The 17,846-nt window shown below is 36.9% G+C and overlaps 1 protein-coding gene across 1 annotated transcript in view; it reads right to left on the reverse strand.

The window, feature by feature from the left end:
* Positions 1 to 12,162, reverse strand: part of LOC145765104 (regulator of G-protein signaling 12-like) — a 37,210-nt gene extending 25,048 nt beyond the window's left edge. The window contains exons 1-10 of the mRNA XM_082576856.1: positions 12,055 to 12,162; positions 11,293 to 11,428; positions 9,643 to 9,762; positions 6,535 to 6,857; positions 6,274 to 6,402; positions 4,594 to 4,691; positions 4,161 to 4,339; positions 3,521 to 3,689; positions 1,602 to 1,675; positions 431 to 480 (exon numbers count right to left, since the gene is read on the reverse strand). Of these exons, the coding sequence (XP_082432982.1) occupies positions 431 to 480; positions 1,602 to 1,675; positions 3,521 to 3,689; positions 4,161 to 4,339; positions 4,594 to 4,691; positions 6,274 to 6,402; positions 6,535 to 6,857; positions 9,643 to 9,762; positions 11,293 to 11,428; positions 12,055 to 12,153 (1,377 nt within the window). The 5' untranslated portion in view covers positions 12,154 to 12,162. The remainder of the gene's footprint in view (positions 1 to 430; positions 481 to 1,601; positions 1,676 to 3,520; positions 3,690 to 4,160; positions 4,340 to 4,593; positions 4,692 to 6,273; positions 6,403 to 6,534; positions 6,858 to 9,642; positions 9,763 to 11,292; positions 11,429 to 12,054) is intronic.
* Between the last annotated feature and the right edge of the window lie 5,684 nt (positions 12,163 to 17,846).

Consider the following 17,846-nt stretch of genomic DNA (forward strand, 5'->3'; position numbering starts at 1 on the left):
AGGAAAACTATGCGATGAGAACCAAAATATCTTTCCCGTTCTAAATTATATTTTACAAAAAAAAAAAATAGAAAAGACAAAAAATAGACATCGGATATGAAAACGAGGATAGAAACTTCAATCAAGACTGGCCGGATTCTTGCTTAAGCTGCGTAGAGGCAGTTGCAAAAAAGGTTATAGCTCTCTATGTTGCAAAATCTTGACTGAAATTCAAGTAAGTTATACAGTAGGGCTAGTTAATGGATTATGCAAAGAAACTTGCTTAGACCCGTCAATACGATGCAACAAGAAAACTAATACTTTTTTCCGAAATCCACACAGTGCGTATTTTAAAACCTTGCGTATTTTAAAAACACGAGATGTAGGCTACTTTCGAAAAAAATGGTTATACAAAAAAAGTTTTAAGGTAGGAAACAATTACTTTTCTCACCTTGATCCGTTCAGGCTTTCTGGTACTTGAATTTGATTGAGTTCGTGGATCTGAAAATTTCAAATGTTTAAAGAATCGCTAACTTATGTTTTCAAAGAAACGTTTGAAAGAGCAAATTCTTCTTAAAGAAATGTAAATTGCTGCCAAATGTAAATCGTTAAACAAACGACTCGACCAGACGAGAACAGTTTCCACTTCTTTGGAAATTGTCAGAAACGATTGATTGAAATGTACACTATATTTCTGAGCGTCAACGAAAGCTGCCAATATTTTTTGAAAGGATTTGCCGCTGAAGCCTCTGGAGACGATGGTCGATGAAACCAGGACTGTGGAGTCGCAAAGATTTTGGTACGTCCGGAGTCAAAGTCGTCAAAAAAAAGACGAACTCCGACTTGATACAAAATTGCTCTGACTTGCAAATAATTGTTTTGTTTGCAATCCTATTGTTTCTTGTTCCCTGTATTGCGCTTTAACACTTCACCAGAAAACAAAAGTTTTTGTTCTTGTCAGTTTTTGTGATAATCACCAAATCAATATCGATCGCGAGTTAAGTGAAATTAAAATTTAAAACAATGAAAAAGGACAAAATTTAAAAAAATGTTGCAACCCTAAAAAATCTATAGCAACACTGAAACCGGAGTCGGCCAGTTTATAAATCGAGTAGTAGGGTCGTATATTTTTCGCCCGACTCCACAGCCCTGGATAAAACAAACCAGTGACGACAAATCCTGAAGGTTTTGTCAATTTTTATAAGGGTCTTCACCAATCAGGCTTCAAACAAGCATACGATCATAAAAGTAGTTGTTACATTCCTGACGTGGCAGTGAGATGTCCCTGTGACAGGTCAGCAGCAGTCAACTGCCTCGCCGCCTCAAGTCGGCCATGTCGTATACACGAAGCTGGTATATATACTTAATATTATCATCAGTTGTCCATTATGCTTGCTTGCAAACTGAAATCAATGATGTCATAACCCCAAATCGATTTTAGCAGCAGCAAAAAATCATAAAGCTGATTTTGCTTCGTTTTGCAAACATTGCTGGCAATAACGGTTAAAAACAAATGTCACATTTTAGTCTATTTTATTTCTTCAAAGACGCTCACAGAGTAACGCTTGGCTGGCAAGATAGGTCCATATGGAACACGCTTGACCTGGAGTTTTACAACCTACCTGATCTATCAGCAGTGACGTCATCATTAGGAAACAATGCCTTGGGACTGAGCCTAGAGAGGTCATCAGAGCTACTGCAAAAAAATAAAAAAGCTTAAATTCAACAAACAATGTAAAAACAAAAATTTATACAGGTTGAGTAAGAGTGCAATGGTTGCATAAATTTGTGTGATTGCACGAAGGCATATGGAAAATCTTAACCTGGAAAATGTTTAATCGTAATGCCTTTCCTTGCAAAGCGCTGAGAGTAACAGGTGAACAGTGCTATTTCGAAACCCAGTCTACGAATTATCACCAGTGTAAAATTAGCACTGGAAATAAAATACCCTCATCCAAAAACAACCATTTTTAGCTCCTGGAAGTCAAAACATCAATGAAAACGTTTGGTGATCACGTTTTGTGCAACAGAATATTCAATTTGAAATCTCGTAGATTTTACGTGGATGACTTAATGTGCAAATTCGGATTTTACTATGTTTGCAGATACCATGTGGCATTGTGGCTATTTGCGACAGCCTTTCATGCAATAAAAAAATATGATGACTACATGACAAGGCTACCTTCGGGGTGAAATCGGAAAGTCTTCTATTTTACATCATTATCATGTAAAATGCGTTAACAATTTAAAAATAAACGTGCCAGAAATATGTCAAAAAACAAATATTGCTTTGTCCACATAATTTTGCAGACCAACAAACGACAGATTGATCAATGATCATTGCCATAAAAGTGACATTAAAGACTCTTAGAGATTGTCTATATAGCGAGATAGCTTGGCCGTCTTGAAGAAGGTTGTGGGCGTGGCTTTAGACTACAAATGCAGCAAAATTTCGTCTCAGATAAAGAGTAAAAGCATATCTAAATGCTTCAAATAACCTTCCAACTATTAGACAAATGAGACTGACAAAACCATTTAAATCTCAAACCATCTCTTGCGTTACAGGGGTTAGTGGGGGTATCCTAACAGCAACAAGAAGGTTGTCAGATCGATACTGTCTAAGAGCAAGGTCACGACAGGCTTGAAAGTGCACGAAAAGGTAGGTTCTTTGACCTTTCCTCCGTTTTTATCATTAAGACCAAGTAGAGTTAAGAAGTTTAAACAAAAGAAAGTAGAACAACATTGGGGTTGAAGTGAAAGGGAAAACGAGCACGTTTAATAAAATTTACTAAAGTTAATTAAATACTCGTCAATTCAATCGTTCTATCTTTGTCGATTCAATCACCCAACGCAGGTAATTACAGCTTTGCTTAAATTAGATTTGAAGCATTTAACAAGTTTGTTTTTAATCTTTCAGCGTTTATTCAACATCAGGAAATCGATCGATAACTGAAATGTAAAGCAAACAGCGGTCAAGTAGCGATTTGAAGCAAAGACATCAATTACATGACCTGGCGTGTGATTACAACAATCAAGCAGAAGACCGCAAGCTGCTATTACCCAACAATACGACATGCTAAGCTTGCTCAGCAGACCATAAGCTAACAAGAAACCAAAAATGAAGAGCTAGACATAACCCAAGACTTATAGCAATTGAGATTCTGGGAGCTTGAAAAAATTTGTACATTCAGCTAAACTTTCCATATGCCGCCAAGTGAATAAAAATTGCAAGACCCCAATGATTCCAGGGAAGAAATTAAATTTGAAATCTCCAGCTTAGGTAATACAGTATATAACTATAAACCTCGTTGCAACCACAATGCCGACCATTGCGGAAGATAATCATAACTAATCACCAACGAATCCTCTACAAACAAAAGAACAAAAAAATGAACTTTCAGTAAAAGCAGTTGAATTGAATGACGTCAAGACGTGAATCATTAATATCGTTATTATTATTATTAACAATCTGTTTATTCAGCAGCTACCTCATCATGACGCAGTAGCATGTAAATGGTTTTGTTTTTATGTTACTTCTCACCTGGAAAACGTTCTCTTCGGTTGGACATCGTGTTTGTGGCAGCTGTCGGTCCATGACCACCTCACACAAGGGGGGAGGGACGAGTCTCCCCTGGTCAAACCAGAGTGGAGGGGGTGTTGGTGGTCGACAACATGGACACGAGGAGTTGCAGGCTCGTCCGGTTGGTTGGCTGTAAAAAATCATACATTTTACAGAACGAAAAAACCTGTAAATGCGCACAAAAGCAAGTGAAAAACTGAACAGGTTCAAGTCTTTCAAGCTTCTATTTCAACAACTGTGTAAAAGTGTGAGATCTAGTATTGAATAGATACCAAAGGTTACTATGTCTAGCTTATGTTTTGTATTGGTCATTCGTACGTTTTCAATTTGATGTAGACATAGCCAAGAAAGATTTAAATGATATTCAATGCTTACGTGGAAAGAGAACGCGATGCAAGAAAATTTAAAGCAATAGCTTTTTTCCGTCTTAAGGAAGTCAAGAAGGACGTTATTTACGAAGAGAAAGTGATCATCAATAAGTGAATATGTTTTAATTCATTCGATTTAGTAAGGTTGCGAAACTAGTACCACATAAATGCAAGTTGCTCTTTCCTTAAGTTGTAAGTGATTTGAGGACTCGGTTTATCCTTAGTAACCTGACCTTGTTTCAATGTAGAATTGTTGTTGTAATTTCCAGGTTGCTGATAATCTTTCAAGCGTTTCTTGACGGAATCATTCGCGGCCAGATGCAGGAGACGAATGATGGCGAGAAGGTTCCTGGGAGTTCGAGGAAACTCCACACAGTCGCCATCATCACTCGTAGTGCAATAGATGCCGAATCTATGTCAAAAACAAATTTGTGCGGTGAATACTAGTGTTTGTACAAACGCAGCTTTTTACCGTTTGTTGTGGATGCTACCTACAAACAAAACTAAGTGCTACTTTAGTTTGTTTTTTATTACATTACTTCAACGACGCATGACGTTGAAACTATGGAAAACCGAATAATTTAGATGGCTCGGCTCTCAATTTTGCTTGAAAAAACTTCCACTGCATGATAGGAATTTTTCACAAAACCTATGCAAGGCACATACCTCTTCGCCTTCTCAACATGCACAGGATGGGAAGCTATGTCAGGATCGACCATAAAGACGTGGCAGAAGTGTTTCAACGACCCGTCACTGTGCTTGTCCTGCAAGATTGAAATCTGTTATGATGCGTCGGAAACATTTCAAACAACCGTGCATGAAAGGCGATAAAAACAGTTAGGTGCTAAAACAAAAGACTAAGCAGTAAGCACCAGCTGCGATACACAGTTACACATTATCCAAGCTAAAAAACTAGGTTGTCATTTTAGATGTTGTTAACATCTAGCGACGTAGAAACGATAACATTTGCTAGCAGAGATATTAGCAGGGCAACGAGCGTGAAAAGTATAAATCTTTCAGGTCAACTTTGCCTTCCTGTCGTTTGCAGATGCCTACTTGTTGATCTGAGAATTTTTACCAAACCAGGTGAATGTATGCAGAGAATAACAAAATATAAAATATAAAAACATATGATCGGCGACGTCACGACAGGGACAACATGTTTGTTGGGTTATGATAAAAGTGCTTTGTGATATCACCAAATATTACAGAAAAATACTTTAGGGTATATGCTGTAACAACAATCTGAAATCACAGAAAGAAGACAAAAGATTGTTGTGATATTTCCGTCCAGATAAATGAAATAACCTGGAATAATGGAATAAGACATAACAGAAAGACCACATCTTAAGAGAGCTTTCTTGCACTAAAGCCTGTTTTTCTTTAAATGAATTGTCAAAAGTGAAATTTTTTTTAAAAACCCATTTTTTTATGTTTCTTGATTACCTTGATATACTAATGTACTATATAATATATTGTATTATATAGTATACTGTTTTTTGATATACTAATACGTTCTTTAAGTGGATGGTTTTGCTCAACTTGAGTGTCCAAATGCTACTCGCAGAGCAATGCAAATCTTAAGAATTTGAGATCCAACAACCTAATTTTACCCACAAAGATATGGAATTTGTTACCACATTGTTGTCACCAGCAACTATCTTTATGAAAAATAAATTAGGTATGAATAAGACTTCCAATGTAAGCTTTTTGGCAAACGCCATGGACCCATTTATACCTATTGAGCTTCAGCAAGATGCACGCCCTCGTTTCCACCCCTCAAATGCCCAGGGCGTGATTCTACCCCTCGATTGCCCAGAGCAAATATTGTGCTTTTAGCATGTTTGTATGACTCACAATGGAAGATAGGTTATATCACTGAAAATTAAGATATACAGAAGATATCTCAAGAGGGAGAAAGCTTACAAGTGTTCAACTCAGGTTGTATAAACTAACCAGGATTATATGTATATAACATGTACCATGTTCCAGAAATAGAATATGGCAGTTGCAAACTGAAGTGCTCAATGCATCAAGTGCATAATACCAATCAATGTATTTATATATATAATGCTCAGGTCAACCCTGTCTTGTTGTTGTGCCTTGCCCGTCTGAGGTACAAGAAAGCAAACTCTCTCTCAAAACTATATCAATACAACAAGTGAAGTACTATCCCAGTTTATGAAGTGCAAACTTATTCCACTTCTATTCTATATGCCTAATGATTGCTTCACCAACAAACTCAGAATAGTTTTGAACTTTTTGATAATAGTGGACAACTGCTCACAAGATATTTCAAGGTCACTTTTTTTCCCTGGCACTACTCGTTTGTTTGAGGGATCTTACCTGAGAGGCAACTAGGCAGAAGAATCTGTTATCTCCAGGACACAATGCAGTGTACTTGATCCTATCTGACCCATACGTGGCCACAGTGTCACCATCTGCATTGTTGAGTTTTACACATGACTGTGTCACCTAAAAGGCAAAAACATATGCTTGCATGATGTCATCAGGCTAACATGCTTCAATGAGTCGTTATATTATGTTCAGACTCTTTTTTGTTTTGTTTTAAACTAAAATCATTAACAATCAAAACTCTGCTTTTACCTTCATAAGCACACGCTGGTGAATATGCTGTTCCACTCTCAGTTGCTGTACACAACTCTGCACAACCTCCAAGCTAGCTCGCTCAAGAGATGCTGAGCCAATAGATGGCATTTCGACCATACCAAGGTAGGCTACAATCGATTGCATCACCACCATTACAGGTGGGGGAGGATGGTGTAGGTCACTCTCTGAAGTTGATAGATCCCTAGGCTTTCCATTTATAGAGGATGGCATACTTCGAAAAATAACCCCGGAGTGAAGATCTTTTAAAACTCTCTCAGCACGACTGAAACTTTGACGAGCTTCATCTAGTGGAACTACTTCTGTAAATTATCAAGTGAAATCGATCATAAAATACATCAAAGTGATGTCATTCGTTGATGAAAATGCAGCAAAGTGCCAACATGCTAACCACAGTATATATATAACCTATTGAAAATCACTGGCACTGTGAGTAAGTCAACATACTGATACTTTTGTTTTAATGACCAAGACAAAACACTCTAAAATTTGTATAATTCATCTTTTTTTTTTGAAAAATTTGTCGCCTCTTCACAGGCCTCTAAGCTCTCGGCGGCCGTTGCCACCAAGAAATCGTCGCATGGCCTTCAAAACTACTGCTCTGGTAGGCCATGTTTCCTCGCCGGCTTCCACAAGCCAACATTTTTCCACTTTGTTGGCAATTGAAACTTTCTTCCTTTTACCTGCCTTTGCAACTTTTTTTCATAAAGGCCCTCAAGGCAGTCTCTCACACGCCGACAAGAAATATTGCTGATAAAAGTTTGGCAAAAAAATGACCATTGACATATAAAAACCCCAAGACTATCTCTACACCTAGGCTTACTTGGGAAGCAGTGCAATTAAATACAACTGCAAGAATGTTTCAGGGCCTTGTTTGCGTTGTTCTTTTCTGAATGCATAAACACGATATTGCAGTAATTAATTGAGATTTAAAAACATGAATTTTTAACAGATTTCTTATTTAGGATGCCGAGCGCAATAATATCGGGAAGAAGTTCTGGTAGGTCATGCTTGTTCGCCGGAAAAAATAAAGGAGTTTAGAGGCCTGACTTCATGTCTCTAAGAAAACCTTTCATAGGCTAATTTACCATTTGAACACACTTTCAAATTATAATCACATGCCAGTGTAGCATGGCTATATCCTATGAGTAATGATCTCAAATATATGTACAATAGGAAAATATCATTAGATCAACTAGTGTATGCAGAATACTCAGTACAGCAACAAAACTACGAAGCATTACAGTTTAAAACTGCCATAAAAAGTATGTGGAAAATAACTTCAATAGTCTTAAAATTATCTTGCACCTAGGCTAATTCAAAATTTCACAAATCAATATTTCAAATCCTTATTACAGATTATTAGTGACAAATTTAGTTATTAGTTACTTATTAGTGACAAATTCTACTGTGCAAGCTAGAAAGAAACATTGTTACTGTTAAGGCAGAATATCGAAATCATAAATACTTTGTAACAATCCACCTAATAAATTCTATTCAATTTTGCAGCCCTCGAAATTAGCTTCCATCTACGACGGCAAAAACATTGCCGTCGCCAAATCAGCAAACCTTGGATTGCGGCGGCAATTGCCGTATGCTTTAAAGTTTAAACAAACGAAATTTTAATCGTTTATTCTTCATGTTTAATACGGCGGTGGCGAAGAGCATCACGCAAGCTATTTTACGCGCTGACAATACTCTTGTAAACTGTAAAAAGTTTGCAACCTTGTAAATACTGGCTTAATTGTTACGAAAAAGTTATTGTTACATCGAATGCTTATTGTTTACCGGTGTCGTTGCGAATATAAATCATGGTGAAGGATACAGTTGAAAAGTAGAATTTACCTGCTATAGGTTATCAAACAGAGGGAACAGAAGGAAAAAGTTAGTGTGGTATTTTACAAAATTTATAAAGAATTCTATGACGGAAACAAATCGGAATTAGAAAAGCTAAGGGGTCAAGTTAAAAAAGTAGAACAAAATTGGATAAATGGTTCTTCGGCAGTAAAATAATGCTTCCGATCATATGGCATTGCGCGTTCACGAACGGGCAGTTTTGCGTCTTCAAGTGACGACGCGACAACCTCATCCTCCGATACAGCATCTGATGATTCCGATTTATATATGATATCCGACTAGTTCTTTATCCAACAGACTTTGTGTTGCTCGCACGCAGTATCCCAATTGTGCCGAAATTATGTTAGGATAAACATAAATCGAGCCAATCTTCTCGCAGGGGGCTATTAATTTGTTACCGGTACCTGTTTGAGCAATTAACGTTATTTTATGATGGTTCAACGTCGCTAGATGTCGAAAAACAAACGTAAATTTCTTATTGGGCATTGTTGTTACCCAGGCAGCATAATTCGTTATTTTTGCATTGATTTTGCGTCTGTAGACGTTGAATCGATGTAGAAATGATGGTTTTGCTGTCTGGGTGCGCAATATAACCCGCTGGAAAAATTGTAAATCGATTTGTGCTGACTCGAACGTTGAATCAACCCAAAATTAACTTACTTTACCCCTGAGCTATTTTACGTGAATTAACGTAACAGCGTGCGTATTGCGTTGCTCGCTTTATCGCTACTTTAAGTATTATTACATCACAACAAATCAAACGATGCGGTCGTGATAGACTACTCTAGTATACTTTTCCCTTCTCGTTTCACATGTTTTGGTACAATTGTTTCGTAATAAACGTTCAGAGCAATTGCCGACGCAATTTCAACTTTTGCCGTTTGGCCTCGGCAAAGTTCTTGCCAAGTAAAAATATGCTATAAAATATAATATTTTCGAAGACTGCGTGAGTGTTCACAGCAACTAAAATAGTCCGAGGTGAGGTCTTGGTGCGATGTTTCTGCTGATTAAACTCCCGCTGCGAGTAAATAACACAGGAAGAAATTTTGAACAAGTTTTGTTCTAATTAAGTGCTCATTTTGCGGCGGCATTTTTATTGCCGTAGCAGAATGGCCATTATGACGTTTACGGCGGCATTTACCACGTCAATTGCCGAGTGCCGCCGCTAATTTCGAGGACTGATTTTGAAAGTCAAAGCTAAATATGCTGTTAATTTAAGTTCAATCAAACCTGATTTTGCAAAAAGTTGAGATGATGTCTTTATTTCCTTTGTTAGTTTTTTATGTTCCGTTGCAGCGATTTCATCTATTGAACCGCAAACACCAAGAAATAATGTTCCAGATGTAAGACCTGGTACCAAGCAATCATTAAAGCAATAATAAAACATTCATTTAAAACAAATTTTCAAACCAATGCAAAGTGGAATTTTAGGAAAAGGCGAGCTATACTCGCCTTACGACTAAATCGGCAATTTTGAAAAGGCGAGCCAGACTCGCTTGTTGACCGCAAAAGGTTAATAACAATGGCTGTTTGCAATGTTACTTTGTGTGAAAGTGGCTTTTCTGCATACAAGCGTGAAAACACAAGCTCAAAACAAACTTGACTGTGAAGCTGACATTATGACGTGCATTGTCTTCAACTAAGCCATGAATTAAACAGCAAGCTTAAAAAAAGCAGTTACATCCTTCTCATAATGTGAGGAATAGAAGATTGTGTTCCACACAGGGGCACAACTAGGGGGGCTGTCTAGTCTAGCATGACAGCCCCCTTTAAGATTTGAAACTTCAAGAAGAGGGACAACTAACTAGACTGAGACTTACGTAACTACTTAACGTGTGTCAGTTCAAGCTACGTTCAACTTTTTTTTTTTTCCTTTTCTCAGTATTATTTCCAAATCCAATTACCCGATAAAACAGCGGTTTTTAGATTCGATTCTGGATGGATTTGAATTTTAAGGATTCAAAATTCTACTTTGGGCATCCCTACCTAGGATGCAACCTTAATAACCCACAAAACGAAACTGCAGCTGGCTTTACGCTAGTCTGATTTGTAATCTTTGTATGGTCGCAACTTCACACATTCTCAAAGCAATTTTATAATTTTGGTATCAAAAAGACGGCTATTAAATTTTCTCTACAATCTTGTCAAACTTAACGTGTATCCAGGTGGAATGGCCCGTTTCGGTGAGTCCGATTCGGTGAATCCGATTCGGTTAGTCCGATTCGGTGAGTCCGATCCCTTAACGGGGGATTTTTTCAATTTTTTTTTAAATTATCGGGTACCGTAGCCTAATTATCATTGCCGTTTTAGGGTTAGGGGTTAAGGTTAGGGGTTAGAAGTTAGGAACTCACCGAATCAGACTCACCGAATCGGACTCACCGAATCGGACTCACTGAATAGTAGCAGACCCGTATCCACTATCCAGGCCCTAAGCTTGTGTGGACTACTTTTTAAAATGTGGGCCTGGAGAGCAAACAATTTTCTGCCTACTTCCGAAAGCAAGGGAAACTTTTTTTGAGAGTGAGTAGCAAGTGCAGACAGAGCGAAAAAAGTTGCTTCGCACGTCACAGAATTGGATTATTGCGCTGTCAATTTACACTAGGCTAATATTCCAACAATCTAACAGTGATATGTCCACTTCTACAAATAATAGTTAGTTTTCTCTCTCTCGTTGCCGACCCTCTTTGATTTTTTCTAGTTGCGCCGCTGGTTCCACATATGTAGTTTGACTTTGATTTATGCCTTAAACTAGAAAAGAGGGGTACAAAGTTGACAAGCGACACTAAAAGGGGCACAGCCAAAAAGTTTAAGAACCCCTGCTATAAAATAAGAGAATATCCGTTATTTTAAAATTAACTTATGTAAATAGTATATAAGTACCAATTAACTTAACGACACTTTCATGTGCTGATGTCGAAACATCCTTTCCATTCACTGAAATAACATAATCTCCAACAGACAACCCAATCTTTTCAGCAGGGCTGTGTCGCACAACCCAACTGACGAAGCTTGGAGCCTGAAACACAACAAGAGGCAAATGTATAAAAATTAAATACGCTAGATACAAGTTGTCACTGAGGCCTCATCTATACTTTTATTTATAAAATAAACATTTATGTGAGCAGAATTAATTAAAACTACAAAAAAGGAATCTCTTAATAACCATTTCGTAAGCCTCACTATAAAAAACAAACCTTAGAAATTATTTTAATCAACATTGTTTATTATCAATCTTTTACAAAAACCACCAATTAAGTCTTGTTAAGTTTTAAGTTGGCCAGATCCAACAAACGGGTTGGGGCTTAAATCACAAGCGGATCTAAACCTACAGTCCTACAAGCCCCAACGTCTTTTTTCGTTCTCTGTAAAACTCGATAGTTAAAATTTAGAAACTCCCAGGAATCACTCAACTTTTGTGGTTTCTTACCTTAGAAACAGTGGAGTCAATTTAATAATATTTTAAGTACAGTACTGACAAGGTTGATGTGTTGCACATTTTATTTTTTAAACACAGCATGTCAGAAAAATGTATCATTGTATACATGAAAGCCTCTCAAATTATTCACTTTTTAAAAATAAAGTTGAGGCTAAATTGTTACCCTATTGACTTGAAACAGATTCAAACTTTAACTGCTCTCTTACCTGACCAGATAAAGTAAATCCATAACCATTCTTGCCTCGATTTATTTCGATTATTCTAGACGAGGCTTCAGTAAACAAATTACTTTTTTGTTGATACATTGTTCCAAATCTAAATCATTCTACCTCTAATATATACTTTTACTTTCTCATTGTATCAATAAGGTTTCCTTAACACTTTCCACCATAAAATTTCCAAGTCTATTTACTACAAAGAAAACATTTTATTGTTGCAATCCTGTAGCAGTGTAGCTGCAACTTTACTTTGGCTAGGCAAAATAAAGAACCATTTATGTTACCAAACCAATATTTGTACAGTAAACATAAACATTAAACCGGTACCTCTAAATACCCATTGTCGGGCATTGTCAGGCGTTGTCGGGCATTGTCTGTATTTTGGGGGGTTGTGGAGCATTTCTAGGGGTTGTCGAGCATTTTCAGGGGTTGTCGAGCATTTTCAGGGGTTGTCAGGTATTGTAGAGTAGCTACTTTCAGGCAAACTTTAAGCTATGTGACAGTGACAGCCCTGACAACAATGAAGACAGCAGTCTCAAGCCGAAGAAAAGAACCACATAAAACATTGACACACTTGATTCCAACACCATACCATGTCATAGCACATGACTAGGGAATTGTGTTCCGAAAGCAACTACCACAGCGAACTTGCAACATTAAACTAAAACAGGTCGTGGAGCTGGTATACAAGTCTCCCCCCTCCCTTGGAAACTCATGACAAAGAGGAATTGACCAAAACATGTGGATTGAAGTGTGTGAACGGTAAAGCACCAAGCAAAGGTACGTAAAGTAGTTTCACCCTATATGTTTGGTTGAGACCTGTCTTTGTCATAAGTTACCAAGGGGGGGGGGACTTGTATACCAGCTCGTTTGTACCGACATTTATGAAGTAAGCAACAATCATGCTGCTAAAAGCGAAACTCAATCTATTGCAAATACAGAAGCGAGATGGAATCAATTTTCATCTCAAACCCTCTGCGCAAAAGCAACAAGCGTCTGTAGCAGACAGTGATGCCAAGTTGTAAAACAAGAAAATGCCTCATATTTGCGGTAACGCCTAGAACATCACACAACTAAGGCGAAAGAGCCATGTCCATTGAGTCCTGTCTTTGTCATGAGTTACCAAGGGAGGTGGGAGGGGCTTGTATACCTGGAACTGGTATATAAGTCCCCCCCACCCCTCTTGGTAACTCATGACAAAGACAGGACTCAATTCAATTTTCTCTTTCGCCTTAGTTGTGTGATGTTCTAGGTTTTTCCCATATTTGCAAGTTGCATGTTTCCCATTTTACTCTGACAAATCCCTGAAAAAAAAACAACGTTTTGCAAAATTGTTTGAAATAACTCCATTTTTAAAACTTTATTAAATTTTAAAAACTATTCAAAAATTTCACAAGATACAGCCAAATTATGTTTTTGAATACAATATATTGAAACCGTTACCTCTAAATACCTATTATCAAGCATTGTCGCTTTTTTCGGGCATTGTTAAGCATTTTCGGCAGAGGTGTACAGAAGCTGAAATCTAAAATTCTTGACAAAAACAAGAGCCGGAGTCTGATTTTTTTACCAGTTAGCCTAGATACTTTACATGCAAATATTTACACCTTATTTGGCGCAGTTGTTATTTTTGTTAAAGTAGCCTAAACTACTTCTATGATTTTATTTTCCAAAAAGTAATTTTATGCATTTAAAAATATGTTTTTCGTTTCATAATGTAGCGATCCATTATTTCATCATGTAAGTTTTTCTGCCTTTTACTATAGTGAACTACTTTAACTTAAATTTATTTCCTAGTGTTTCTGTAATTTTCCATGTAAACTGCTCCCGAAGTAAATAGAAAAAAAGGAACACAAAATAAAATGATTTGTTCGCATTTGCTGAAAGCTCAGTTAGACCAGTTCAGCTCTCAGAAAACATTAAATTGTTTGTTTACTTAAAATGTAATAATTCGTGATAATGTTTTACTGTTCTGTCATTTCACTATTCTACAATGTTTAAATTCATTTGTCATAACTACAATGTTTAAATTCATTTTGTCATAACCTACAATATTATTTGAACACCTTCTGGTAACTCAAAATTATAATTCGAATAACAATTGTGTGGAAATTAGTTCATGGGGTCAGATAGTCAAACTAGATAAATTAGTTAGATAGAATATTTATCAGATAGTCCGACAGCCTTAATCTTAATTCAAATATAAACAAATATTCTTAGCCTATACTTAAATATAAAATATCCTTACACGTATTAAAGTAGTTCACTATAGTAAAAGGCAAAAAAACTTACATGATGAAATAATGGATCGCTACAATAACAGGGAATAGGGATGGTAGCCTATAAATGTTATACGTAGAAGGCTATAAAAAAATCTGGATTGTGGTTGTTTATGTTTTGCATTTGGAGTCAATATTTCCAAAATATTTTGAGTAGGAGGAGTGAACTTGGAGTCCTTGACTTTGGAGTCGGAGTGGAGTAGGAGTCCAAAAAATCTGACTCCGTAGGCCTACATCTCTGATTTTTGGGCATTGTCAAAATTGCCAGATAAAACTGGATCAGTTTTGAAAATTGCAGTTTGGGTTACGATTGGCGTGAGGATTAAGATTATGGTTTTCCAACCATTTCAAATATCCACTAATTTTTATAAAGCCGACAATTTGATGTTTGTGTTTGGTTCGGCTAGGGCACGTAACTCCGTAGTTCCACTAACATTAGAAGGTTCAATTGCCAATTTGACAGTTTTTACGCTTTGCTGGTGGCTTGTTTCCAACTAAAAACCTTAAAATACTTTAAAACCAACTTCACTCTTCTTATACAACCTATAAAAATTACAACATTTTGTAAATCAAAAGAATGTAACCCTTCTTCCATTGTTGCGGATAAGCCAAAAGCCAGCTAAAACTAGCAGTTACAAGGACTGACAAATGCACAATAGAACGCTGGCGTTGTACAGCAGAACTAAGAAAGGAAGGCAAAAAGCTAAATTAGGCACAAACGCGGAGCACTGATTGGCGGTAATCCTACATGCAGTACGGTGCTCTATACATAGAGTTCTATGTTGTAATGTCGTTTATAAATTCAGTTGTTTGGGTAATGCAAGCCTGACATACATCGGTATGTCAACAAGACATTTATTGACTAGAGCTGGGGAACACCTGAATCTGAATTTGAATTCTGTACAAAAAAGCGCAATTAAAGATCACATTTTCTCATGTACAAAATGCCAAAATAACGTTTCTATCAAGCAATTTAATTGAGATCACGTCCAGAGGCAGGTCCTAGTATCAAACTAAGATCTTGGAAGCCTTGTAGGCCACATAAAACGTCACAATCCACTTTTGAACAGACAATTGTATGCTTGCGGCTCGTCTTTCTTGCTCTCTGTATTTTAAAATTAGTTTTTTCGCACTTTTCCTTTGTACCAAATCATGTGATGTGTTTAACACCTTTTAATGCAGTTACCTTTGATTCTCGTAGAGCCTATCGTTGAGTTTGAGCTATTCAGAAGTAATGTGCAGTTTTTGTCTTTTCTTGTTTATAGATTTAGTTAATCATTGTATTTTTATTCAGATGTAGTTAAGTTGTATGTACCGTATATTATTCCTGAAGAGGACATCTTGTGATGTCAAAAACGTTCTATACCGTACTTAATTTGTTGCGTAGTTTTGTGTTTCTATATGTAATAAACTTGAAGATATTAAACTTGATCACGTTACTCAGCTTTGTATGCCTATGGTTCAACAAGACAAACTCTCCACCAAAGCTCTATTATGAAAGTTACTTTAATAAAATACTGTACAACCATAAATTCCTTGTTTTTTAACATTGATTCCACGATTTCACAAAGCTTCTACTAATTTCTAAACAGCGTGATTGTTTTCCACGTCACGCTTCATTGCACAGAAGTGCAGGAAAGGTCTATTCCCCATATCGTCTACTCACCCTGGAGTGAACCATTCGGTAGACACTTTAACGTAGGACAGTTTTCCTCACGAATCAGCTGATTTCAGTCATGTGACTCACGCCATTATGATTGTTGGCGCCGAAAATGCGTTGGTATTGACTGGGCTTGCTGTTGTAAGTTAACTTAATTTGTAGATTTACTTGTGTCCTGGGGTAGCCTTTGTAGGTCTGTGGAGGATTTTACGTTTTGGTGGTTAGTACGGTAACAGTGTAGTGAGGTGGTCACCTTGTGTTTTGTCTAGTGCTTTGACTAAAGGTTTGCTTACTTTTCTTTCATTCACTCGGACCTAGTGGCACGGTGGCATACGGTAGTTTGTCATCGCGCAGTACCGTAGATCTGTTGTTTTTGTTTAATTGCTTTGCGTGGAAGCATACCGCACCATTCTGTTGTACGCTCTATTGTTGTAAGAGTTAAAAAGGTATTTCATTGTAAATTATTTTGCTTCAATTAAGCTGTTGTACAAATGACTCACTATTTCCTTTGATCAAGTGTAGCCAGTGGCGAACGCATGGGGGCATTGGGCTTTGCCTCCCAGGGTCCGTTTGTGATTCTGCAAAATTCGGTTGTTACCGTACATCATTTTAATTGTTGCATTTTGCAACGTCTGCATTGTAATGTTATTTTGTGCAGTGGTTTACAAGTGAAGCGGATACTCTTGAAGCTATCAAAGAGTTTGGACGGAAAAGTGGAAGGAAATTTATGCACAAACATTTTAATGAACTTCGTAAGTAGGCTTTTTGCTCTACTTCAGTTTTGTAAGAACAACTTTCTATGATACCGGTACCTAGACTCCGGCCTTTTTCAGCAGATGTTCCTGCCCTTGAGTGTGTGCTAACTCTATTACTGGAATTGCTTACGTGATTACTGACTCACTCTTTCAGTGAACAATGGGAAAAGTCAAGAGGAGATACATTGTCTTGGTTGATTGTGTGTTGTTGGACAACACTAAAAGGCGGAAATGCGGAAGGCGGAAATAAGCCGGGCGTGGAATGGCGTATTGTCCGCAGAAGTAGCGATTTAATGCCGATGTAGAAAAGGCGGAAGTACGATCTTGGCGTCCATATTGTTTAACATAGCGATAACTTTATCATGAAAGAATGAAATGTTGCAACAATTGCATTTTGCTTCTAAAAAATAAAAAGGATGGTGCAATATTTCAAATGCAGTCCTCAATGACAATTTTGTGAATATACTTTATGACAAAAAGCAAATATATGAGATTTCATAATTGTATACATATTTTTATTTGGTTGAGTTTATTGCTTACTCAAAAGCCTGCCTAATGTGACGCATTTGGAAGTGTTGTTTTGTCATAATAAATTAAAATCGTTGTTTAACTCTACTTGTACTTTACTATCGTTTCAACTTTACAAAATATCTTCTCTCTGGCTATGACAACCATTCTTTTGTACTGTACACTGTAACACTGCACATGCCAAATTTGTGTTTTCACCATTGCATTTAGTGCATGCTTGCATCAACAGTATAAAAAAAATTGAATCGAACTGCCACAAAGAAAAGAAATGTAATTATGCATTTTCTCTCCGCTCAAATTTGGAAACAATACCGCACTTCAAATAAAATACAATTAAAACAACCAAAGCTATCATTGACGTCACAATTGCTTCCAAATCATACTTTTAATAATAATTATGGTATTACCAGAATCAAACAATTTAATCACCTCACAATTGCTTTCAAACAATATCTTTCAATGATATTTCAACATAAGAAATACTTCACTGTTGACTTGTGGCTAAAATTCGCAATTTCGCATTTTTCCTATAGGCCTATTAAAGAATTCCTTCAAATA

The sequence above is a fragment of the Aplidium turbinatum genome, chromosome 2, assembly GCF_918807975.1.
Source record: "Aplidium turbinatum chromosome 2, kaAplTurb1.1, whole genome shotgun sequence".
NCBI classification, from domain to species: domain Eukaryota; kingdom Metazoa; phylum Chordata; class Ascidiacea; order Aplousobranchia; family Polyclinidae; genus Aplidium; species Aplidium turbinatum.